This window comes from Falco rusticolus, chromosome 8 (assembly GCF_015220075.1).
Source record: "Falco rusticolus isolate bFalRus1 chromosome 8, bFalRus1.pri, whole genome shotgun sequence".
In the NCBI taxonomy this organism is placed as follows: domain Eukaryota; kingdom Metazoa; phylum Chordata; class Aves; order Falconiformes; family Falconidae; genus Falco; species Falco rusticolus.
In genome coordinates this window covers 34,720,347-34,747,772 of record NC_051194.1, presented here as the reverse complement: position 1 = coordinate 34,747,772, position 27,426 = coordinate 34,720,347, and the positions used below count along the sequence as shown (strand labels likewise).

The 27,426-nt window shown below is 42.4% G+C and overlaps 1 protein-coding gene across 5 annotated transcripts in view; it reads right to left on the bottom strand.

Moving 5' to 3' along the window:
• Nucleotides 1–27,426, bottom strand: part of SEMA5B (semaphorin 5B) — a 281,742-nt gene that overhangs the window by 52,422 nt on the left and 201,894 nt on the right. For all 5 annotated transcript variants that reach the window (XM_037397958.1, XM_037397957.1, XM_037397955.1 and 2 more), the window contains 6 exons: nucleotides 20,832–20,930; nucleotides 19,803–20,016; nucleotides 16,959–17,244; nucleotides 12,545–12,680; nucleotides 8,819–9,026; nucleotides 6,436–6,643 (listed from right to left, as the gene is read on the bottom strand). In XM_037397958.1, the coding sequence (XP_037253855.1) occupies nucleotides 6,436–6,643; nucleotides 8,819–9,026; nucleotides 12,545–12,680; nucleotides 16,959–17,244; nucleotides 19,803–20,016; nucleotides 20,832–20,930 (1,151 nt within the window). The remainder of the gene's footprint in view (nucleotides 1–6,435; nucleotides 6,644–8,818; nucleotides 9,027–12,544; nucleotides 12,681–16,958; nucleotides 17,245–19,802; nucleotides 20,017–20,831; nucleotides 20,931–27,426) is intronic.

Sequence of the window (27,426 nt, the reverse complement as noted above, 5' to 3'; positions counted from 1 at the left end):
CATTGAAACTCCCCACTTTTTCCTCCCTTCCAGCAAATCCAAAGCCCCCCAAAACAAATTGGCAGTCTAGTCATGATAGTAAGGAGCAAAAGGCAGTGAGACCTGAAATTAGCTGGTTTTGCTTGGCTTTTTCTGAAGTGACCTTCATCTGTTTCAGCAGTTGTATAACCTTGGACTCTGGCTATTGCTGAATTCCCCTTCTGCCACAGGACCATTCACTTGCGGCCATTTACGTATTTTGGAGCTAAAAGCGGGAACCTGAAAGTGTACAGGCAGCTTGAAATGAACGTAAAGCATGCCACCGGCTTGAGCATTTAATAGAAATGGGAAACACTGTAATAATTCACCTGTTCAGAGCTGAGCCCCTTTTCACTCTTTCATCTTTTCTCTTTTTCAGTGACGCAAACACCAGCAATCTCAGCACAGGCTTACTCCTCAAACCCAGACTCTTGCTGGTTTCTCTACTCACCCCACATTGCATTTTTCTCCTCACTGTTATTTGTGATTCCTTCATACTTAAACGCCATCTACAAAGTATATTTTCTTTCTTCCGTGCTATTAAAGATAATGTCAAATAAGATGAAATTGAAAACCAATCTCTCTGGCATCTTACTGGAAACACGTCCCTGCTCACTACATTACCATTTACCCTTGCCTTCTTTTTTTTTCCAATTTCAAACACACATGGCCATGTCCATTTTCCAGACTGACTGTTCAAATGAAGCTCTTCAACTACTATCCTAAAATCCAGGTTCCTTAAGACCTGTATCATCCCCTAGGATCTTAAAGGTCCACATCCTGCAAATAGTATTGATGCACTCTAACTCTACATATATAAGCAGCTATATTAAAGAAAATGGGAGTAATTGCCTGCTACAGCAGATGCAAATGTGTTTTCAGGATAGAGAAAATGGCATAATTTTGTACTTCTATTTAAAGAACACAGATCCATTTCATCTACCAAACTTCATTCTTTCCAAGAGCTTTAGCGATCATGGTTCTGTTTGATGTCTTCATTCTCTGTCAGTGGGAGTCTTGCTATTTACTTAAATGCAACCAGAATGCCAAACCAGATGTTTTGTGATTTATTCTGATGTATTATTGGACACCGTGCATGACAAAACATTGGGCTGAGCACTCTCCTTTCTGCCTATGAAGTCTTTCAAAGCTTTTCAGCATTATTGGTAGTACAATAATTAGCTAATTCCCTTGATTTTGGAGAGGCCATATCAGCCAAAGCAGATGGAAACTGATGATTAAGCTTTATCACAACATTTTTGTAGGCTGTTACCTTTCCTTTTGCCTCAATTTTTAAAACCATGTTCAATGCATTGGCTATTTTTAAAAACTCTCAGGGAGAAGATTTTCAAACAAAATCTGGGCCAGATTTTCAACAGCCTCAGCTCAGAAGAAGGGGCTTGATTTTTGAGGTCTTTGATGAACAATCTGGCCATCAACGTCACCTCAGCGATCTGCTGGATGCTGGGCTCCACTGAACAACAGTCTGCTTTGTTCCCTTTCCTCTTTTTAACATTTTCTCTCCTGTTCTTTTCACTGAACAATAGTTCCTTGTTTGTCCTTGGAGGAACTATCGTCATTCTGATGAAGAGGTCAGAGTATTTCCAGTCCATATTCAATTCACTCTTTCCCAAAACTGGGAAATTTTTAGATCTCTTCCCAGACTGTATTAATCCTTCAATTAAGTTCCCTAACAGTTTCACTCCTGAGATCTGGTAATCCTGTAATTCTGGTTTTGCAATCCTAAATTCAAGTGCTTCATTCCTTTTTTTACAGAGGATTTTGCACCATATAAGGAGTAAAAAAAAAAAAAAAAAAGAAAATAACAATAACCACCAAAGCAATGCTCCATGTGATATCTCAGCCCCCTTAAAGCATAGCGTGGATGTAGTACAGGGACCATACCTGGAGCTCTAGTTTTGCACTTTGGAGAGAGAAAGAGGGCAGAAAACTCCCTGCTTCTTTACTGCAGCTGCTGACACTTTTCTTCCAAAAACTCCCTGGAGCCATTTCACGAGTTACTTACCTATATGTACTTAGTTGTCTGATCACTGGCCCAATGCTATTTAGAGGTGAATTGTGTTTCTCACACAGATCTCAAGTCATCCAATAAGAGTACTTGTCAGCTGAGTCATTTCTGCTAGCTTTGCATTAAACACCATGGCTGGAGGGGGTGTAGGGCAGAATTTAGGTCAAGTTGGAGGGCAAAAACTCAGCATCACTCAACAGTGAACTCCCTGCAACCCGGTCAAAAAAGCAGGCAGGGTTCAAATGAGAGTGTTTCACAGGCTGCGTGCAAGAGGATCTGGCTCACCCCATGGCCTCAGAAGCAGGAGGCAGGAGGCTGACCTGAGGTGGCACTCACACAACCTGATAGGATGCCCGCATGTGAGCACACCATGGCAGGGAGAGGACAGGCAAGCCAAACTATTCTCAGAACCGCACTGTACAACCCAAAAGTGCAACCCGCACCATGCAAATTTTACACAGAAAACTGGAGGGAGGAAGAGGGAAGAATGAATAGCAACATAAAGTGTGTTAAACTGCTCAGGGCAGGGAGAGCAGAAAAGGCAGGTATTCAAGAGACCCTCTGGTCTCATTCCCAAACACATTTTCTTTTTCTCATTTGAAGGTGCAATCAAGAAATGGCTACAAAATCACTCCAAGGCCTGCCTCAGTGTTTATGTCTGCTCAGAGGCCCACAGCCCTGATGCTACAAAAGGGCAATACGAAGGGATCACAAAGTGTTCCCTGCAACAATTGGCTTCATTTTCCTACCTGTTTGATTGCAACTCCTGAAATGAATAATCTCACCCCACCCTTTAAAAAAATTACTAAGCTACTCCTACAGATAAACCCCACCTGAAAATAATGGTCCAGATCGGAAGTCCTCATCTCTCTAGAACTCAGATTCATGACTTTGTTTAGACACATTCTAGGGATATAGTGGTGTCAGTGAGAAAGCTGCAGTGCTGGTTCTCCAAATATCACTCCCCAAAGCCTAGGGCAGCTCGAGGTAAAAATCCAAGCTCATTTGAAAATTGCAGGGAAGTTACAAAGACTTCAAAGCCATGCAAAATCCAGCAGCAAGCACACCCAAGCTACCGCACAGCCGGGCAAAGCAGCCTTCGAAACAGACTGCATGTTCAAAGGGCTTGTAGGTTTTACTCGCATTGGACATCTTCCTAATAGTCTCCAGCGTGGGGAACGGCAGCACCTAAGCACAACAGGAAAACACACGCACAACACAGTGTCCCTGCAGCCAAGTCCAGCCTGTAAATTTGGGCAGCTGACATTACAGATGTCTTCCTCTTGCCCTGCTGCTAAGATTGGCTGTTTTGAAAGGACAGATTGAGACAGGTCAGTGAGCACACACAAAACACCGCTCAGAGACCTCAAAATACATTGGGTCAATGAACTACAGCAAGACATGGGGCTGAGTTACTGGTCACCATTTAAGAGATTAAATCGGTGCCGTGTCAATAAACAAACAGTGAAGGAGATGGCAGAAATCCTTTCCCCTTTCCACCTCTTCTCTTTGTTGCTGCCTTTTCCTTTGCCCCACTTCGGAGCCTTGGTACCAAGCCCCAAGGTTCTGAAGCAGCATGCAGCACGGCAAGGACTGCTGGAGGGGATCAATGCTAAGATCAATTTTCTCTCAATACACAATCGCCTGTTTTGGGGGAGAAGGCAGGGTGAAGGCTAGAGCTCTACCTCAGCAATCACAAACCCACATCAGCCCCCAGGGTGTAAAAGGCTGCAAAGTTTCCTGATAACATAAGGCACAGCCAAAGAAAACAAACAATGTTGTGGTATTCTTGCCTGGGAGGCACAAATTCTCCATCACCTCCAAGCTTCCTGAGCCCCCATCAGAACGATTACATTATAAAAACTGCTGAAACCAGAGCTTTTCACCGACGCCAGTCAAGAAGTCACAGCATGACAAAAAAGTAAGTGGGGGCTGTTGTAGGGGTGGGAGACCTTCTTCTCGAGGTGGCTGTATATTGGCATGTATTAAACATAGACGCAACAATAAGTAAGCAATAAATCACAGGCCAGGAGAAGTGCCAGGTGGAATGCACTGGAGGAAATTAAAACATCCTTCTCGATACAGTTCAGTATTGAAAAAAATACAAAGGAGGCCAAGTTGACTTAGCACCTACATAGCCAAGATGCTAAGGGGAAAACAGGTTCCAACATCTGCAGTTGAAAAATCTGCAGCTGGAAAATTTCCTAAAAAAAATTAAAGAGCTTACCTTAAGAAGCAATATTAGTAGCAAAAACAACCTTTTAAACAAAGAAACAAATTATGGTCCTCATTGGCTTTCCTAAGTTTTCTTCTTTCCCTCCTTTTTTCAGGTACAGAGTCCGTCCACAAGACTCAGCCACGGGGCAAAGGATCCATTGCAATGTACGTAAGTACAGTAGCTGACCAGCACTCAAATTCAGCAAATTCTGACCTCCCACATCATCAAGTGTGTGCACCCACCATGCTGTCAGGGGACACCTGAGAGTCAGGAACACACCTATCTCGTGTACTTTGCTGTTGCCCAGTGGCTGGCATCAATTCCCTAAAAGTATCGTGAAACAAGCCGATGGAGGGAGAGTTTGAGTCTCCATCCCCCAAAGAGCTAGACTATTTCCTTATTTCACTGAAAAAATGCCTCCAGAAAGTTTGCTTTAGAAAAAACCAGCACTGGTACATAAGCTTCCCAGCAATTTCAGCCGGGACTCTGCCCTGCAATGCATAAAACAGGCTGCCTGCGGCCACCGGCAGACAAAGGAGTCTCTTTGGGGCTGGGTTTTTGTTTTTGCTGGAATAAGCTTATACTAGCAGGACACTGCCCTGTGGCCCTTGGGTCCTAAATAGACAGTGCTCCTGTGAGGGACCCCCACCCTGTCTGCCCTCCAGCCACTGCTGCTTTTTCCCTGCTTGTCCCTTCTTCAGGCAGTTGAGCAAACCCTCCCCACTTGAGTTTTAATGGAAGTGTCATACAAAGTACTTATGCAGGCTGAAACTGGGACACCATCTATAAATTACCAGAAAGCTGAACTCAAGATTAGGAAAAGAAAGAAAAGGAAGAACTCATTTCTCTTGAAACTGGATCATATACATGTATACACACATAAATATTCTCAAACTGAAACTCTCCAGGACAGCCTGAAGAGGACAGCTGGTATGTTCTACCTTTTCAAATCTCTGCTTTTAAGGGCTGAGAACAGGGTGGCATTTTCCAGCTGTGGTTCTCTTTCTCTTACTAAACACTTTTGTGTCAGCCTGTCTGTATAAGCAACTAAACTTTTACACATTAAACACTTCTGTGTTAAACTTGCAGTAATGACCAAGTTATATTTTCAGAAAGGGATAATTAAGAGGTTTGGTGAAGACAGAAAGAGCTGGCATTTTTATATTTAGACAGACATGAATGTAGTACAAGCTTATAGATAAACTCGTTGAAAATAAAATGATGATATTTTCTATATCGGGTTTTTTGGCAAGAGAACAGGGACATCTTGCAGTAGGCCATGGAGGAGGGAATCTGTTTCAATGTTGCTAACAAAATCCTTCCTCTTGTCTAGCACAGAGGACATCAGTTTCAGACAAAACTCTCATCAAGGAAAGCAAGGCAAAAGCAAGAGAGAAGAATGAAGAGTATTTTCAAGAGGTGTAAACAAGCAATCACCTGCAGCAGACCATGCTACATACTCAGGGAGATCATTTGAGCATATGCCTCAATCAGTTGGCACCATGCTCCTTTACCTGCCTAAATGGGGGGATACCATTTGGATGCAAAAACCTTCTACACATATTTCTGGGTGGAAAACTGCTCTGGAGCCAGGCCTGACAATTAAAAAAAAGTATTTTTTCCTACTCCCTTTAAAAGCTACAATCAAGGCACAGAATCTATCCAGGTGTAAGAGGTGTCACACATAGTTGAGATGAGCTATTGGTTTCCAAAAGCAATAACCAGTTGCCACGCAGTCCAGCCCTGCCTCATCAGTCGTTGGAGAGGTGATCACTCGGATAAGCCAGGATAGGCTGGCTGCAACCCAAATTTAGAAACCTGCAGCCATACAGTCAATAAGAACCACCAGCAAAACACATGGAGTTAATAAAAGCAATATTGACACATGAAGTTAAAAAAAATAAAAATGTAGTAAATATTGCAAGCCCTTCCTTGGTAAACATATAATAAATTTCTGATGAGGATGAATTAATATTTACAAAAAAAATATTGCTCATTCACATTGCTCCTGTTACGAATGTGTCTGTCAGGAGATGCACATTCAACAGTGCCTTTTGTCTTGTAGTCTTGGAAAAAAAGCTTTCTAAACTGAATCAGACTGGAATATGTTTCTGTGGTGCTCTTCTTTTGATCCTGAAGTGGAATATATCAGAGCTGTAAATTTGCTTACCCTTCTGTTCTGTACATGGAGCATCTCTCCAGAGGAATTTTTAGCACTCCATTATTTAAGCCCACAAAGAGCGACCTGTCACTGTGCAGGATTTGGAGACTCTTGATTGCTTCCCTTTGTCCATCAGGGAGGATCTGCATTTCCTCTAAATAACAACTCCTCAGGCTCCTGTTAGTGGTAGAAAGGGCCTTCAAGATGGTGCCATACTCTAATAGAACAAGAAACAAGGCACAAATAAATGTTGGAGGCATTGACTTCATTTAATACCTGCCTAAAGAGTGAAATATTCATGTCATCTTTACACAGCTGCTTTAAACCTAGTTCTGGGTCACCTGCTGCCCATGGTAGAGAGAGCTCCAGCTACATCGTTACAAGTCTCAGTAGTTCTCAGACATTACAGAAACTGCCTGTGAATGCATTTTAATGGGAACCCAGAAGGATATGAACCATCTGGAGAGTGAGTACCTGGAAATATTTCCCAGTTGGAGCACTGAGGCAGCAAAGAGTCTGGTCCTGTTACCAGTGAGTTACACAGCAAGGTGACCCAAGAGAGCAGGGATCATTTCTGGTGCCTCAAGTCTGTATTTTTTTTTTGGTTTATGGAGCAGATCAGTGTGATTTGATGCCATGACAAATGACAACAGATGCAGCAGCCCTGCTGGAAGTCTCAGAAGGCTCCATAATGACGGCATGGGTTACAGATCTAATTGATACTGTTCCTGGAAGAAGCCGTCCTGCCAGCTTGACAAGGGGATGCTATGGCATGAGCAGCGCATACACAGAAATGTCTGTTTGCATTCACATTGCTCTTACCCAAACAATTTAAAGATCTGATAAACTGTGGGAGATTTATGCTGGAGAAAAGGGGGCAACCACACCTTTTTTTTCATTAGAACCCCAAAGAGGTCTCTCAGCCTTGATTGTTCCTGAGGTTTGATCTTTCTGTCCTGATAACTACTGTGTTGGTGCCAAAGCTCAGGAACTTACAGTAGCAGGGCTCGCTGCCACGTGAAGCTTCTCTTTCACTTAGAAAGGCCTTAAGTGTAGAACAAGCCTGAGGCTCAAGTTTGGGCTCGGTTTGTCTCAGGGTTTGTGTTCAGGGCTGCCTCTGGGCAGTGCTGTCTCTCCTGAAGCATTTGACCAGTTTAAACGTTTCAGGTCCAGCAGAGATTACTCTTCAGTCACCACTAACCAGGGCCAGAAAGCAAACACAAAAAAGGAGGTAAGGTTATGGCAGTGGACCTTTCTGCACAAATGATATAAGGCAGAAAGTATCCCAGCTTTCTCTCAGGCTTTGTAGCTGGGGCTCCTCACTTAAAATACCAAGATATATTAAAATGGCAGAATCATGTTGTGTTTCCATTTAACTACAATCTTCTCACCATAATCAATGTCCATAGATGCTCCCATAGTGGGAACGTTACTAGAACACACCCAAGATGATCACTTTTGAAGTGGTGGTAAAAGCTGGACAAGTTATGAGACAGTCCTGGAAGATGGTAACATGAGAATGAGACAATGACTCTGCATTCAGATGTGAGATTAAACTAACACTTACGGAGGCAATCCATCTTATTCTAAAGTCAAAGCTTCTGCAGTAGAGGATAATGACATTATACCCATGAGGCCGGCCATATGCTCTGATTAATCAAACTATTTAATTTAACCTCTATCATTAGTATGAATATGGGCTAAGACAACCATTTGTAACACTTTGTCCTTCTTCAGCATCTTTAATTTATCCAAGATATCTGTGTTTTTCAGAAGAGGCAATGTGTCCTGCTAATTGGGGAATAGCAGTAGAAATCAAGAGACTAAGTCATATACTTAATTCTACTACAGGCTTGTCATGCTACCAAAAAAAATCGCTTGCCTCAGCTTCCCCATCTGAATTACATTTCTGCGCATGCCCAATCTCGAAAGCACTGGGAGTCATACACGAGCAGGCACATGGAAGCGCAAAGAAAGACTTAATTAAAACCTTGGGAAAGCCTGAAGGTTAGGTATTATTATTGCTTATTTAGAGATGAGTATGCCACGGTGCAACGAAGCAACTTGCATGCACAAAACCACAGAGTATTTCAGCAACCTTTGCTCTTCTCCACTGTTATGTATTCGCCTAAGTAGTTGAAACATGTTTTATAAAGGGAGAAAAATGTTACTGTTGCTTTTAAACACAAAGTAGATTTATGATCTGCTCACTTGAGACTTTGCCTCAAGTCCTCGATCCTGCTTTCAATTTACTCAGGCAAACTAACTTCCATGCAGTTTTGTGCCAAAATGATATTGAATGACAACGGTGTAATGATATCATGACAGGCTCCAAGGGCTGCTAGGTCCACGAGCAAGTGGATGGAGCTTTCTTAAACCCTGACGCTCTTACCTGTTCCAATATACATCACGTGGTAGAGTGTATCCTTCCCCTGAACAATATCCACCACCAGTTTGGAAAAACGAATGCTGTCCTGAGTCACATAGGGGTCTACAGTCACCGGCTGCACGACATCGTTCATCAGGAACAAGCGCTGTGCATCCTGCAGGACTCTCTCCGTCAGGTTCTCATTCGGACTGTCATCACTCAGCGTCCTACACTAAACATGGAAGACTGAACTTCAGTACCTGCATTTTCTCCCCACTCCAGCAGCACAAGACCAAACACTGAAACTCTTCTGGAAACCCATGTCTGTTGATTTTCAGGGGAGGTGGGTCTGTATGAGGGTCACAGAATCAGGCCCTTAGCCTGATCACAGGTCAGTAGCCTAGCTTTGGTCTGTATACTTCAATTCTTTAAAAACGTTTCTGCCAGCTGGTCCACTGACCAGCAATGTGGTGTTTCATTCCCTTGTGATACTCTGCAGCCTGCACGCTAGAAGGGCAAAAGGCATTAACAAACAGAGCAGGAAAAGAAAGAATTAAAACTAGCTGTAGAAAGATTTAAAGCTAGCAGTGGAGAGAAATTTTTTTGTGGTGACAAATCCTTGAAGCACTTCAAATAATCTTCAGACTCCACCTGGCATCTTGGTCTGTACAATGCATGAAAACTGGAGGTTAAAAAACCTGAAAAATTGGTTGGTTTTGCATCAAAGAACTCAACTTGCCACGCCGCTTTTCTATGATGTGCTCCTTTCAGTTCCATCTGAAGCAAGGCCGGTTAGCCACCAGCTCCCCCCCTCCCCATACGCAGCTTTCATATCTTAACAGTGAATGGCAGACCAGCCCTTGTCCATCCATCCTCCAGCACCAAGGGGCGCACTGAAATAGAACTCAATGTCCTTGTCCATCCAGACTAGGGGGGAAGAGGAGAGCTCATCTTGTGTCCTTTAAACACTGGTGTAAGCCCTGCCAGGTGGATAGCACATTCTAAGACCTGAGTTTCTAGCTCACACCGATCTCTAGAATTCAGCATTTTCCAAAGCCAATAGATTAAACTCTCCATGCAGTTTTGTGGTTCATGTCAGTAGCCAGGGCTGGATCTTCACTCTCCCCTACAATGCCATGCACGGTGGGCAGATTTATTACTCTAAAAGACAGCCAGGTGACTGGTTATTTATTTTGCCCAAGACCATGGGAGTCTGTGGTACAACTAGAAATCCTACCAACTCCCATACTCAGTCCACGGACAACTTTCTCACTAAGTGAAGCACACACCTGAAAAATTTCACTAGAAAAAACCCCACAAATTTATTTCTCTTCATTTTGGGTCCAGGTGTTTGGGGTTTCCTTGGAAAAGAAGTTAATGTACTGCACATTAGGATGTTGATTTACAGCACTCCAGCTACACTGTGTACAAATTTCCCATGTGCATACTCTCAATATGCATCAAAGTAATTCTTTGCAGCATGGCTGCCTTTCCGAGGTGCACCATGCAGAGCTTCTCTTACAACATGCTGAAACGAGCTGACAGGAATTTAGCTCACATATACACAATAAATACGGATCCTAACAGCTGGTGTACTAAGTCCTACAATATTTTGGAGCTCGTGTGAACCAGGTGAACAGAGTGATCATCACCTATGAACATGGTCACCTTTTTATCAATTTAAGCATATTCCTGAGTAGCCAGATTAAGTAAACATCAGTGGGTTTTTGATGTGTCCTCAGAGAGGTTTCAATGCTTTTTTTTTCTATTGCAATTGCCTTTTTTAGTTCATGACTCATCCCACATTCTGAAGAGTTTTTAGAGATCTCTCTTCTGCTGTATCCTATACTCCTGGTTTACACTACTGTTTTGCTTTGGATGCTTTTCTCCCCACTCACTTTCCTTTCTATAGCATCACTGAAAGAGGACCCCAGTGGCAGGAATGTCATTGTTGGTTTTGTTTTCTGTTCTCATCAAGTCACATATAATCCTTTTGGTCTATTGGCAGCCCGCGTGCTGACACAGCATCCCTCTGGTTTGGTTTTATTTTGTTTTGTTCTAATTTCCTGATTATCTGCACTGCCCTGATCCTCTATATCCTTCAGTGTTTCTCCTTCCTCTCTGCAAGAAAAAAAATATTCTGGCATGCTTCCCTCATCTTCCTTTGTGAACACTGAGGCAAAAAAAAAAAATTTAATTTCTTTGGAATATCTCCCTCTTCTGTCACTAAATTATCCTTGTCATCTCCTAAAGGCCCTTCATTGACCTCTTGTTCCTCCTGTACTTGAAAAATATCTTAATCTCTTTTTGATATCTTCCTTTTGTCTGCCACGTATCTCCTTTTCCTTTCCTTATTTTCCTCTGACCGTTTTCTTTCATCCTGCTGCTGCAATCTTTGCACTCCATATCTTACCTGATACTTTTTGCTACATGGAAATGCTTTCCAGAGTCCTCTTCTATTCCTCCTGGGCTAGCCCAGCCAGGGACAGAAAGTCCTTGATTCTCCATTAAGCTTAATATTCCCTTTAAACTGGTGGGGAGGAGGCGGGGAAGCCTGTCCACGGTTGGCATGGCTGAGCCTTCAGTGAAGCTTTGTTTCTTGGTTTTGGGTGCACCAGGATGAGGGGGTGATCAAAAGCCCAAACCTGTCTCATCCTGTACAGGCAGAAGACCTCACTCAGGTGCTATGAGGGAATTCAGGAGGAGAAATCAGGTTCCTCAGCACAAACCCAAGCATGTCCCTGCCTGCAGCGTGGACCTGCCTCCCATCTGCTCTTGCTGTGATTTCAGGCAACTGCAGAGTCCTTCTTGGAAGGTCCCTGACATCACCAGCTTGAAGGCAGATGGCGTTTGCAGGCAGCCTCAGCACCTTTGCCATAGTAAAGGAGAGCCAGATTCACACATTTGGGCTGCAAGACTTCACCGTGGGGAAGCAAGGACAGGAAGACAAGTCCATCCTCCCTAGGGTTCCCCAGATGGGAAGGGACTGAGCTGTAAAATGGGCTCATGCTTCAGAAGACTCAGGGTTTCTGGGGCTCTCACACACACTCTCTGTACTGCACTGACTGCATCTGGGCATAAAGTGACTGAAGTTGTTCTGCAATTTTCAAATGGGCCTTAGCTGATAATCCTAGAAAGCTGCTCATTCATAAAGCCAAAGTTTTTTGAGGTGAGAAAGAACCCCTGTGACTATCCTCATGTGTCCTCTTCCACCAGTTACTGCTGCAACATGTCCATAACTTCTGGCTGAGCTACTGTGTCTTGGAAAGACATCCATCTTGCACTGAAAAACTGTAGCCTTAAGGGCCCGGCCCTATCAAGTGATGGAAAATTCATCACATCCTTACACAGTCACAGTGGTCAATTACCTTTCTTGTTTAAAAATATAGGTTATCTCCATTCTAGTTTGACTTTGTCCAGCCTCAGCTTTCAATCCTTCCTAGTTTCAGTTGTCCCCTTGTGAGGATCGCATTCTTGGAGTTCATGTGACAGTGATGAGTGTAACAGGTTTTAATTATTCTTTATTACAAAAAATCTGAACATTCTTATTACCGGTAAAACTGTTCAATTTTTGCTCCCATGGTCTCAGTAACATGTGGCAAAGAGTCCCACAGACTAAACCACTCATAAATGTGGAGAAATATGATTTACCTGCACCGTGGGTCTACCTGGAAAAATGAGCACCACACAAACCAACCCACTGGAGTGACAGAATGTAAAGGGAACTGGAGAAAAGGGCAGCAGCAGTACCTGGAAATTAGGGATGGGGTTTAATGTTGGCAGCCAGGCTGATCTTGGGTTTTCTTGGTAACGGAAAGGGCCATTAAATGCCTGAGTAATGGCACTCAGATTGAAGGCACACACTGCTGAGGCAGCTATGCTGTTTCTGGAAAAGGGGAGAAAAAATTCAATTTAATCATTAGAACATTGACATTTTCATCATAACAGACATCAAACTCCACTCAAATAAAATAAATGTAAATTGCTAGGTAGGTGTACAGTGATACCAATCTCACAGAGTAAAAATAAATAAATATATTGTAAAATGCAGATGGCTTACATGACAAATTTGAGAATGAATTTTAAGCTTGGTTTTAAAAAGTCTGTGATTTAAGGGCCATGGAAGCAGTTCTGACAAGTAAGGTGAATACAGTTTAATTTGCATGGATTATTTGTGCCTGGTTTTATTTTTATTTTTTTACAACCCATCTATCTTTATTGATTACAAACAACCTAATTTTTGATCTCTTGGTGGTTCTCAAGGTGAAATTCTGTTTCTACAGGCTCCTGAAATCTCAAGCTATAAAATCTATCCCCTAATATTTTTTATGTCTATATATATATATGTATAAATAAAATACACACAAGCATGCATACACATGCAGAGGAAGGGAAAGGGTGACAGTGCAAACTAGACTGGTTGTTACAGCAGCTCAGCATGCAAAAAGGTCTTGCTAATATGTGAAAGCCTCTGTTTTCAATGATCACAGTTCACTTCTTTGTGTTCCCAGCTGGGAACAGCATCTGTCTCGGGCAGACTGTTCACCAGGCACGCACCAGCCAGGGGAGGCATGGCTAGGGAACTAACACTGTGGGAAGGACTCTTGGAAGGGAGTTGTTGTAGGAATGCTCCAATGCCCAGTCAGACTCACACACAGATCAGTTGGCCTTTGCCATTTTCAGTCACGGAAGACCCATTTCAGCAAGGTCCTGAGCAGGCTCAGATCCTTTTGTCTTAAGAGGGCTGGAGGGTGCTTCCCAGATGCTGAGGGCACCTCAGGGAAGCTGGCCCAAAGAAGGACATTTGCCAAGTGGTAACCTGAAATTTAAACCTGCTCTCAGCTCTCCCCTTCCCCTGTGTGGGTTTGGGGGTTTTTTGTTTGTTTTTTTTTTTAAAGGAAAAGAATAACAATTAGAGAAAAAGATACCAGAATAAAACTAAAAATAGGGCTAGCACAAGAGACTGACTCGTCACAGTGTCTTTTAAATAACCGAAGCCCTGCTGTATGTATCTTTCTGCTAATTAAAGCAATTTGAATTCTCTGAAAAGAGCACATTCTTTTTTACTAAACCAATAATTACACTCTCTTGCATAAAAAAAAAGCCTTGCTCCGCAGTCCCAGGCTGAAAAGCAGAACAGATTCTTTCACAGCATATTTCTTCCGAGCAATACAACATCAGGAAGAACCTCTCATTCTCCTCTCCTGCCCCTGCCCTTTCCATCCCCGGAGTGATGGAGTAGCTAACTTTGAACATGTCAAAGCAATGCTGGGTGAACCTTTCTCCACTTTTGTCTGAACGCTGCTGACGCAGTGCATGCTCACAGACGGCAGCCCTTAAGACAGAGCTAATGATGGATGACAAGTAAATGCCTTCAGGCACACATGGAAAAAAAAAGAATGAGAAAGACAATGAAAAAGAAAAGAAAGAATAAAACCCAACTAGTCTAATAAAAATACTTTTTTTAAAAAAAAGAAGGATATTTTCAGGGCCCTGCTAAGGACTCCATAGTTTAGCCCTTTCCCTTTGCCAGAGAGGAAAAGGAAAGAGGTTTTCCATTAAATCTGTGGCCCATTTTCCTTTCCATCTGTGACCTGGCATATTTCCCATCCCTCCCTAACAAACGTTTGGTCCCAGTCTCAAGCCAGTGACATCAACTTGTGCAGCTGGCTCCTTGTCCTAGCATGAAGTGCAGTCTCCAGTATTCCCACCTCCTGCTTCCTGTGGTTAACTAGGTGGTTTAGAGAATGGGTTAAGTTCAGGGAGGTTTTAACACTGTCACTATTACCTCCCAGAAAAAAATTAATAGAAACACCTACAATATTTCATCAGCAGCTTCCCCAAAATGCTCTTTCCCACTGATTCATCTGGGTATAACGTAACGTGAAGCAATAAAGCTATATGGGGGTGTTTCCACAACCACTAATACCCCTTTGTTGTAAGATGACCCTAAATGCATTAAACAAGAACCTTGCAAAATAAAAATACCTTTAAACAAAAAATCATATTCTGTGATTTATTGGTATTCCATTATAAAGAAATTCAGGCTGGAGCATACATCAACCCTTTTTGGTATGCAGAGCTCATGCAGCATGAAATAAGTCCCAGTGGAAGTTAAAAGAATAATTACCATTATTTCTCTAGTCGGATGACAAATTGGAACATTTTCTCTTTGAACTCTCAGAAGAACATCATGTTGTAGACCCAAAATGCTACTTGATCTAACTTCAGCTATTATCAATAACTCATTTCTTCAATTACACAAATGTTACATATTAATTGTCCTCAGAAGATACAAGAGAGAATGTACACCCCTAATGTATGAAGGGTGACTTTAGTGTAACCCAAACGAGACAAGTAACACTCATCACACCTCACGTTAAACCTGGGAGACAGTCACAGCAGAAGAGAACTCTTCCAACCACAGCTAGCCTATGTCTCCCACCCTTACAGCCCCCAAACTATACCAATTTGATACATATAATACAGTAATTAATAATTTTCTTATTTCCAACTTCTCTTCTTGGTTGGATGAATGGACAAATGGATAGAAAGAACATTATCACTATGGGAATAGAAGTCCTCTCTGACTGAAAAAAAAAAAAAAAGAAAAAGAAAAAGAAAAAGAAGTGTCATCTCAGAATCTCAGACACCCAAAGCAGTAGCCAGGTTTCCTTTTACTGTTCAAGAAGTTTGGCTAACATACTCTAGATATTTTTAGAGAACAACTCATGCCCCTTTCAGTCCCAGGACAGATTTTCCCCAAAGTCCACAGTCAAGGTGCAGCGCTCTATCATGTTTATTTTTTTGGTTGTTTCACCACTGGCTTACTTTTGGCTGACATTGGCAATGATTGTGCAGACACAAAACATGGAAGATAGATGAGGGTGGCCAAACACTGCCCTACTTCTTGGCATTTACAGAGTGGCTATAACATTCAGGCTCTGTTGACTCTCATGGCGAAACTCCCAACAGCGCTTTAGCTCACAAAATTGGGGCTGACGCTTTGTGACTTCAAGGGCCCTGTCACACCAGCAAGTGACACACCAAAATAGCAAGGCCTGTACTTCAGTGAAGCTTCACCTCTTTGGTTTGCTGTGGGCTTCTTGGAAACAGTCCATTATTCATATCAAACGGTACTCCATTGCACATAAAAACTCCAAAGAAGTTGGCTTCCCAGCATGAGGAAGGTACTTTGTTTGTCACGTGGAGTAACTAACTCAGATTTTCATTCTCTAGTTTACACATCAGGATAACACCCCCCTGGAGAACATGTATTATTGAAACTCAATACTGTGCAGACTGGTTATAGCTTGAAACTTATCATCCTAGCCTTGGGCTGCACAGGAAAAATTACTTGAGTTTTCCTGACTTAAAAATATACATTATGAGTTTTTTAATATATTTTTTAATTAACTCCTCTTCTCCTTTCTGCTTTCACAGCTACACTAAATCATTCCAATTACAAGTTTTTTCAATATCAAGCCAAGAAGAGGTGATTATAAAGTTTCAGAAATCATGCCTTCCCCTCAGAGTTCCAACACTGCTTTTGATTTGTGGACCTGAAACAGTCTGTAGCAGAGGTACAGTGCCCCTTGGAAATGTCAAATGCTGTGTAGCCTGCATGACCTTGCTTCTACAAAGTTTATTCAACAGCATTTTTTGTTGATTTCAGCCTAGGCTTTGTGATCCCATCTGCCTCATTCTCCTCCTTCCAGTCCTTCTCTCCCAAGCATATGTACCTGCTCATCTCATGGGCCAGCCCCAACATCTACACAATTCTGTCAGCTTGTCCAGGCAGTTAGCCTGGCTGAAAATTAATTACGTTTTGCTCCTGGGTAATTTTCAGACCAGCTTTCTGAGCTACACAAGTAGCATTGCTACTACAAAAAGTCAAAAGTCTGTCACAGCCCAGGTTTATATCAAATTAAGTTACCCTAGAACTGCACAGTCAGCTTTTATGGACTCCAGGAACCTATGAACCGTAGATTAAAAACATTGTCCTAAAGGTCATATTACCATGACGGATAACACAGACTTGTCTATTCCTTCATGTAAACCAAAGGATCTTTCAGAAATGATTGTGCAGACTGTCTAAGAAATTCAGATATTGTTAGTCTCAGACTGCTGGGGATAGAAGGGCAGTAAAAACAGTGCAACTTACACATTAGTAGTGAAGACACCATAGATCAGATCTTGCTCAGGAAGGTAGAAGGTGCTTTGCAATTCATTATAATAGAAAGGGATTTCTCCAGCCCGGGAGCAGTTCAGCCTGGCCTTCATGAAAGTTGTCCATGTGTCCTCCAGCAAAAATCTCCCCCCGATATCATTTTTGCAAACTCTTGCCACACGAGAATACACTGTTTTCCCACAGTCATGTTCTACCGCATTCTCTCGGAAGAAGAAGTAGGTGAACAAACCGATGTCGTAGGCAGCAATAAAGTTAGGCTCTGTAAAACAAACATTTGAAGAGACTTATACAGGTCAGAAATCAATCTGTACTCACTGACTTGCACGATGCATCACACTGCCAGCTCCCTTTATGCAGGCTGTCGAAGCTGGGACCACAGGGACTTTGGAGTTAGCAGAGGACATGGAAACAGTAGATGGGAATAATGATATATGGGGATACAGCTCTAGCTCCATTTTTCAGATCTTGGAAAGGCCCCTATGTTTCCCCACTCTATTGGCAAGGCTGCTACCGATTTCAGTGAAAGCAGAGTTCAACACTTTGCATATGCATGACTAGTCTCTGTACCTATACTCATTTTACAACATAAAGCCTTCCCATTGGGTTCCTTCACCTATTCACTGCTGAAGTGCACCTTATGATGTGTTAAATATGCTGCGTGCATCCGCCCAATTCCCCAGACTGCTGTACTGAAACATTCAACCTACTCTCCCAGTGCAATCACATCTGGCTTTTATCATGCAGCCTTTCCAGTTTCTAGGCACAAAAGATTATCTTATGTCTGCAAAACAAAACCATGCCACAGACTAACGGTACTGAAGTAAGTTCTCCTTAACGTTTTTTCTCCTAGAATTATGCTTATTATTTTCACAAAAATTAAAAAGAACCTGGAATTGGTTTTGTAGCAAATATTTGAACTGGGTATTTAACAAAGCTTTAAAGTGCATGGTCTTTTATCCCAACAGTTTCTTTGGCAAAGGGAAAAGATACGAATAATATTTGACTAAACAAAAATAAATCTTGTTGGTTTGATAGGGTGCTTTTAGAATGTTCATTTCTGAGTAATACTCAAAGAAGAAAGGAAAATACAGAATTCCTTTAATGCTGCATCCCAGGAGTGAAAGGAGAACAGAGTCGTGGTGAAGGAAGAGGAAGGCAGACTGATGCTGTGATGTTGCTGCAAGGCAGGTTTGGGAAGCAGACGATGGTACGGAGGGGAAGGCACCGCAGAGCATCTCCCCTCAAACTTTCTCCTTCAAACAGTGAACCTCAAAGAGACCATCGTGATCACCAGTCTGACCTTCTGACTAACATGAACCAGAGAATTTCACCCTGTAACTCCACCATCCGATCCAGTAACTAACAGGTGAACATCTTTCAAAGGAGATCCGATCTTACTGGACAATGTCACATGGATTTATATCCATCACTTTTCTCAGTGACTCGTTCAGCCGACTAAAGACTGCCCCAGCTGCAACCTGTACTACTTTCTCCATTTGACATTATCTGGTTTCAGCTTCCAATCACAGGCTCTTGTCATGACTTGTCTGCTAGATTAAAGAACTTTATCCTGCCAGAAATCTTCTCTTGATGTAAGTACTTCCATATCATGAACAAAACACCTTTTATCTCCTTTGCAGAAAGATAAATAAATTGAGCTCCTTAAGTCTCTCACTGTGAGGCAGGCTTTCCAAGCTTCAAATCACTGCATGGCTCTTCTTTGAATCATCTTCAAGTTTTCTGTTTCTTGTTGAAAAGTACCCAGAACAGGATGAAATTACTCCAATGTCACCAGTGCTGCACAAAGTTATAAATCCAAGAGTCACGTCAGTTTTTTCAATCACAGACTAGAAACTCAGATTCTGTTTGTTTTTCCTTAAGCTTCACTGTTCCAGTGTGGCTTCCTTCTGAATTCTTCATTCATGCACAGACAAGAGGCACATATTTCTATTGAGTGTATATGGGTTATGCTGCTTCTTGGTCCTAATTCAGTCTTGCCTGATGACAACCTTCTCCTAAAACTCTGGTTCTCCATACTGACTTCAATATGCCTGCAGCAGCCTAGCTCAGTCTCATTAAGCTCCAGAGAGTGCACAGTCCCACTGCTCGTATCTTTGATTGAAAGGTCCTGAAATCCAATAGAAAGATTCTGAATATCTTGTCAACTTACCTGGGTCAAAGGAGAGAGGGGAAATGGAATATTGGGGTCTCCATCACTACAGTCTCCTCAGATAAGATGTGCTTTGCCCCAGTCAGAAAGTGTGGACTCAATGCAAGAATTACTGGTTGAAATTCTATAGCTTGCTTGATGCAGGGTATTACCACACTGGGGTTACAGCTGCTTTTAATAACTATAAATCCACAACAGCATGGTTTCACATGGAACATAACGTGCTGTGAATTTTCTCATTTTCGGACTATCTTGCACTGAAACCAACCATCTTCATCTGAGTCAATGGAAGTAGAGGGTGCTTAACACTGTGCAGAACTAGGTCAACAATATGATGCTTTAAGTTGGTTTTGATCCTCAAATGTTTGAGTGGTTTTCTTGTTAAAATGATGTATTTGGTCATCTCACAAGACACAGACCCATACATATGTTAAGCAGCCTGTAAGACCCACTATGTTCTAAATCAACTTCTCTGAAATACTTCCAGGCTATTTTTAAATGTCTTCTAAGCTGCATTGATTATTGCACCAGAAGCCCTTCCCCATCGTAATTCTGGATCTCAGTATAAAAACAGAGGGAAAGATTTACAAGCCTGTCAAGCTGACTTTAATACTCCTCTTGCTAAGATATGACCCACATGACTTTACCATTGAGCCATTTGGAGTTGTATTGTGCTGTCCTAAGTGGGGGAACATTTCCAAGGCTGCGGTAAATAGCAGGATCCCGTCCAGAGAAATCAATTACAGTTGCAGCATAGAGTTCTCCTCGTGATGTAATCACAGCTGTCGAGTTATGCCGAGGGTCGTACGGGCACCGAGCCACTCCATTAATTCTGTCAATGATTTTGCTAAGATTTCCTACCTGTATTTAAAAGGAGAGAGGAGAGAATTTAAAGAGCATCTGGCTTTCTTACTGGTATAGAGAATTCAGTTTGCCCACGAGTACCTATGAGCAAAACCCTCATTTAAAAAAAAACAGGCAGCTATAAGAATGTAATGTCAGTGACGACTGTAAATTGATCTTTACATCCATCGTTTGCCAACGTAATAAGAATGTAATGTCAGTGATGACTGTAAATTGATCTTTACTTCCATCATTTGCCAACGTAAGAAGTTGTATCTGAGCCTCACTGATCCTATTGCTTTGTAAGAAGGGTAATTCCCCAGTCAATAAACCCTGTAGGGCCCAACCCACTCAGTTTAATCAGGTGTTCCTGCTGCTAGCACAGGGTTCTAATCTTCCACAGACAGCTCCTGAATGCATACTGCCATTCAAAAACATTAAAATAAACATTGCTCTGGACCTGCTTCTGCCTCCTTTGAAGACAAAGGGAGTTTTGCCATTTATTTTAAGGAAACATTTAAGTATTCAGCTCAGGAGTACTCACAGCTAAGCTTGTCTATATTCCCCATTTTCAACAGCATACCCAAGGTTTACACGAGCAGTACTTTATCCAGAGCCAGCTCACCCATAACACGAGATTCTTGCTCCCCACCTGCAGATACACCCACTGCCCCGAAGCAGCCCAAAGGGACACAAAGAAGAAAACCCAAATAATTTCAGACCAGCTACATTTAGAACATATTCTCTGCAGCCATCATGCCCTGCCAAATGACTGGCTTTCCCCAGAGCACGTGCCCAGCCCTCTCCATCACTGTAAAAGAGACAAAACAGACCTGTCGACTGGAACACACTGGTGAAAAGGCATTGGTACCACAGGTAAAAACCTTCTTGCCATAAACAATCAGCACTCGGACATAGTTCTGGCACTCTTCCTATAGGGACATAAGGCAGAGACAAAGGATTTTTGAAAAGGAGACTGTGGAGTTGTTTATTACATTAAAAAAAAAATTACCTGTATTGCAGCTGGAATACACCTTCCTTAGCTCTAACTCGGACTGAGGGTTGTTGGATCAAGCAGTGCATAGCTGTAGGGAGCTAGCGGTCTAGGTAAGCAAGCCCAATTTGCTGGTTATTTCTCTAATCATAGCCCCGCACAATCCCTGGATAGGATGTTATCCATCAGGTTGGCTCTGTATTAGCTACACAAGTGCCACTTTCTGCTTAGATTGGAGGAGAAATCCTCCCTCTTTTCATGATGATACTTCTGACCTATTTTTTCCAGTAATGCTGCAGCTTTGAAAACGTTACCCAGACATAAACTCCAGTGAAGGACAGCAGGTCCATCTGCACTATAATTCACACCAGTGCCAGCAGGAAAACAGCAGGAACTTCTCCTTAATAGACCAGGTTGGTCAGGAGAATCTCGTGCTTGAACAGGCTGTTACTTCCTGCCTCCCACAAGGATTGTGTGCTGAGAATTTTCCATGGTAGAAGGAGTTCTTCTTTCAGGTCAGGCCAGTAAGAAACAGCAAATCCCCTCTTCTCAGCTGCGTGACCACTTGCTGTACAAATATGCAACTCCCTCAACACGCCAGTGCCCAAAAGCATGGGGTTCCTGTCACCCCATGCTGGGGCAGGGGTAGCAGCACAAAGCTGCAGCTGGCTTTTTCCAGAAAAATCTCCTTTGTTTTGTTGGAGAGAGCCACGGTCTCTCTCCCCACAAAGTCAGATCCAGAGACCTGTGGACTACAGATCAGGCTAACTGAGCATCTCTGGGGAGGTAAGCAGTGGGGGAGGAAGAGGCCACAGAAGGCAGGGACTTTCTAACAGTGCCCATGGGGAAAGGGAGGTGCAAGACTAGCATGCAACTCCCACAGGCAGTGCCAGACTTGAGAGCTGCCTGCCCCAAGGTTCATCCAAACAGCCCCGAGGGGAGATGTACAGTACCCTGGCATCAGCCTGCCTGCCCTGGGCTCTGGGGCCACCTCAGAGGAAAGGATAACAGCAATGGCTAACAAATGGCATCCGCAGGGCTCCAAGTGAAGAAAGTCTATTATATTCTACCATAAACAGAAAAGGAAACTTGTTAAAAAATAATACCCTCAGCTGGGTTATCCCGGCTGCTTTGCTTTCCTCCCTCCAACAGATCATAATTTGCCACTAAGTTGAGCCTACAGCTGCAGACACCACTTCTTCTGTAAGCAGCAATCACTCTGTGAGCTTCCCTGTCTCACAGTGCTCCACACTGTTGATCATCTCCCTGAAGACTTCATTTGCAAGATTCAGCAGTGTAGAAACGCTCCCTATCATCTGGAAAGGAAGAGGCTTGCTTAGCTGGTTTACATGCCATCTCCTTTCATTTGCTGTATGGAAATGAACTCGTTGAAGGATGGCATTTAGCAGAAACCCACTAGCACTAGCCACAGACAGGCGACTGCATGGGCAGGACGTGTGGCTTGCTTTCAAATGGAGAAGATCACCGGGACTGCACTCCCAAGCCAGCCCAGGAGCACTTGCCCAGCCCAGGCAGAGGCTACAAAGCACCAAAAAGCGCTGCCAGCCTTGAGCCTCTGCAAGGACACTGGGGATCAGATACATAATGTCTGGCACCCAAAAACGAGAGCTTAAATTCATAGCTGGGTTCATTCAACACGTCTTCTTTCAGAAGCAGATCAGTCATGGTAACTGCGCATCAGTCTATCAAATAGGACCTTGAGAAGCACAGTCCCACCTGCTGTGCGTTGAGAATAGAGGTCTCATCACTTCTTTTAATAAGATGAAGGGCTTGCCAGCCCCTCTGCCCTCTGCTGTCATTGTTATGTGGTGCTGTGAGCCCTGTTAGTTATTCCCTGCCCCAGAGATGTCTGCATTTCATGAGTGCATTAAGTAATTCCTCTTTCTGTAGAGCACAGTTATTCAATCCCACATAATATTGGGACCACTACATATTTAACTGCAAAGTACTATAAATTCTTGGGGGGGATGCTACAAAAAAAGGTATGGGCTCCTCTCCCAACAGGGTTTTGTTTACAGAATATGACTGATTTGGCATCTAACCCAGAATCCAGCTCTGTATCCAAATTTCACACAGTAAGACAGTACCCATCTGCTCCCCCTCCACTTGCACCTTTCTCTGCTTTGTGCAGAGCCTGGGCATAGTTTCTGACCTAAATCAGCTAATACCAGTCACGTTGCTGGACCCTTTCCTGCCTAGGTACTTCAATATATTCCTAACTAAACCCCTGCCCTGCAGAAATCTAAAATTCTAATTTGCAGAATTCTCCTCTTTGCACAGAACTATATTACAGATTAACAGACTTCAATTTCTCTAAAAATCTTCCCAGTTGAGAAGTTAGCACACAAAAAAGCATTTCTCTATGAGGTCATGTACTGGATGATCTTCTGGAGTCTACCGGCAGTGATGCATCTGTAGCACACTTTACTCCAAGGTGCAGTAGCTTGGCTTGGTAAGGACTCTGGAAGCTAGTAAAATATTGTGTTATTTTAGCCTAATTAAACACGGGTTTATTTCTATCCATTCAATGCAAAGCAGAAGTTATTTATAGAAACAGAGGAGACACCATACTGAGCAAATATATCTGCTGCTGTCTGAACTTGCACTGGAATATTTAATCTGTGACTTCCAGCCCATTCCCAGCTGTGGTAGCAAAGAGCAAAAGACCACAGTCAATATGGTTCAGGTGTTAGATTGGAAACATTTGACAGCTGATCATTTTCAGGGAACTGGATGCACCAAGGTCACTGATTATTTCATTGGCTGTAAAAGGCAGGAACCGGGGTGACTACTGGATGTTTTCTACTCTGCTTAAAAATAGACACTACTAGGTGTGGGCCATATCCAACCATAGGTGTTCCTATGAACTCACTGAGTACGTATTTTCCCTGGACCTGCCTTAGCGATGATGCTCCATGCTCCTGAAGGAAAATCAATGATAATATGTACATTTCATACACTAGTCTCAAAGCAATTTATACAACTTAATGTTCTGAAACAGTTGTACATTATCTGCCCTGTTCTCTCAGCTAGGTGAATCAAAACATGCAGGTGCTAAAGGACTTGCCATGGTGATACACTAAGTCAGAGGAGATCCTGAAGGACAGCAACAAAACTCCAGCTACCAGACCAAACCTCTCTAGCATGCCTGGCCCAAAGAGGAATACGGTGCTCATCTCATCCCTCTTATTGCTGTACCCACTGCCAGTCACATCAGCTCATGAAAACTTCTAAGAAAAGCAAAGGAGAAACTGAACCACTTAAATGCCCCAGCTTGCAGGATTTTTCTCAAGACACTATCAGTGAGATTTACATTAGATCCTCTTTCTACTCTATTCTCAAAATAACTAGCAAGGCACAGTCTTTTCTCTGTGTTCCTTAAACCAGCCTGGATTTGCTTCGAAAAGTCATTCAACACGCTGCTCTCTGCAACAATTTGTAGCTGAGACAACTGGTTAGTAAAATCATCTCACAGCCCCCTACAGAAAATAGGAGCTATTTAATACATTTTCTTCCCATGTGGCTGGAAAACTCTAGGCATGCAGGAGGCAAAATTCAGACAGGCTTTAATGTAGCTGGAAAATCTGGCAAGCTTGAACCCAACTCTGTCCAGACAAGACAATACTTGGATCCTGCTCTCACGTTATGGAGCAGACAGTTAAGTCTGTGTATGATCAGTCTGCAAATCTCATCACCAGAAGATATTATTGGGATCAAAAGATTAAAGATTTAAATAAAGGGGGAAGACTGGGTATTTATATGGTTAATGAGAATAACCCAGTTATATTAGTTGGGATTATTATTAAATATATGGCAGAGCTGATAAAAACCTGTGGCTCACTGCCAGAGCATTAAGCGCATCTGATTTTCCTATGACTTGCATGTTACTCACTTTGGGGCTCTTGCTCCTTCCTCAAAATTACCTGGTACTCATCCATTTTTGAAGTAAGGCCTTAAATTGAGCAGATATCCCTCTTCTCCATTCTAATGACCCTTGTTTTCCTAGAAAGGAAGAGTACATGACTTCTAATGCTCAACCCTACAGGGCACAGGGTCTCAATGTCACGAAGAGGATAAATTTCACTGAAGCCCCTCTCTCCCACCCCCCTGAGTTTAAGCCTATCCTCATTTATCCCATTTTTTGCAACATCCAATATTTGAATGTGTCTGTCTGAGTGCTGTAACTTTCATGACTCTGGACAGGCCCAGGCCTCTTTCTAGCTCATAGAGATGTCAGGCTGCTTTAAGAGCGCATTTCAAACCCAAGAACCAAGAGTGGTGCCCTGTTACTCCCTTCATTCATGTGGACAGATCAGCAAATGGAGGGGCTGACCTCCTGCCAGCTTTGGTTTGGGGTAAAATTCAAAAAGACATTTTCAGGATGCTGTGAATAAGCCAGCTGTAGGTGCCTCTTGAGTTGATTCTTGTCATTTCTGAACATGGGAGAGCCGAAATGTCATAAGCCCTTAACTTCATTGTACAGATGTACTTTTCTTTGAAAGCATAGTCATACATAGGCCCTACTTTAATTGGCCTTTTACTTTGAATAAACCACTCAAGCCCTGGTGTCAGAGATCTCCTTTTAAATTATTTTTTTTTTTTTTTGCTAACACTATTTCATCACATACTGATATATTTGAAAAAACACAGTTACACACTGTATGAGAAAAATAGCTGTTTCAGATGGTCTGCTGTCCTCGGTAAAGGAACACAAACTCCTAGAGTACAACCTGGATTTCAGAGAATCAGCCAGCAGAACCCCATGTTACCCCTTTCAACAGGATTTTAGAGTGCAGCAAACAATTATCTGTTGCATTTCATCCCAATTTGTTAAAAAATAATCAAGACCTAACATGTTCTTGAGCGCTGTTATTAACACGCTTTCAGATATCTATATTTAATCCTTTGGACAAACAATTCCGTTAATCAGTCTAAGCCAATGCCCTGACCAAGCTGTCTTTCTCCTTTGAGAGCAATAGATCGCAAAAAGAATTGCTAAAGATTTTTCCAGCCAAGTTTTCTTTAATGGACTTCGAATCAAACTTGGGGGCTGATTCTGCATTGATAGAAGTACTAGGAACGTGGGTTCAGTTCTCTCAGCGCAGTTACAAAGGGAGAAAAAATATCTGACCGCCTCCCAGTTATTTCTACTTGCTTGGGAATTTATATGGTGCCTATCCTACCTGGACATCTATTATTGGTAAGTGGCATGGAGATTCCCAGCTCCACTGGATAACCAGAGGGCACATCCTCTGTGTGACAGAGTCACTTGAAGGCCTGAAAGAGCCGATTCCTCCATTAGCTCAGCAATTTCTGCACCAAAACCATTTAGCTGGGCTGAAGCCTTGGGCTAGGATTTCCCTGTAACCTCATGTGAATCATAAGCACCAGCATCAGGACATGACACCAAAAAAAGGAACAAACTATCAATACAATGGGAAAACCAGTAGCTGAATGCCTATCAGATGTTCTTTCTTGCTCCAGAAGCGCTGTTAGTGCATCATACTTTTCCTGGCTAAGCAAATCTCTTAGGACAGCACATAAGAGTTGCCATTTTCACAAAGGGTTCCTTTTCACGTTTTGAAATGATGGCGTGCTGCTTTTGAAAAGTCAACAAATAATTCTGTGTTTAGAAAAGAGAAAGACCAAAGTGCTCACGTTTAGAAAGCCACAACTTCCCATGTCAGGCAAAATTCCTTAGACGTGGTGGATGTGAATTGTTACGCAGAGACAAGCCAATTACAAACTAGAAGTTCAGCAACTCCTAATGAAATTAAACACAGGTCTTCCCCTTCTGTTGTGTCTATCACTCATTTTAACTAAAACTTCTGGGTGATTTCATTTGGAAGACAGAAAGAAAGGCAGCATAACACTGACTTTGTTCTTTGCATTGTCTTTCAGTAATGTGAATGTTTTCCAGGGGACAATTTTAAGGTGTTGATCATGATACATTTTATAAATGCTGCAAAAATAAGGATAATTACTCATGGAAGCCAGCATGGATCTCAAGAGATATGGCAAGTAAAGTATGTATAATTATTTGCAGAAACCACAAGTTTTAGTTGATAAAAATAACAAATAAAAAAGACTTTTCTGAGGTGTTTAATACCACAAGATACATTGCAGAGAGTTAACTTTAAAATCAGGTTCAAGAACTTATACATTAATGGATTAAAATCTGATTAATTACTGGGCTGAAATAGTCCTCAATGTGAAATCATTCATAAACTTGCTATCTAGCAGGGCTTCAAATGGGGTGGTACTAGCCAAGTATCAACATTTTTCTTAACAAACATTTGTGGGTAACTCAAAGTTTACAAAAACAGTAATTACCAGTGAGACCAATGCCTCACCATATATATATATATATATATTAGTGATATATGCTAGGCTGGTTGGTGAGCTGGACCCAA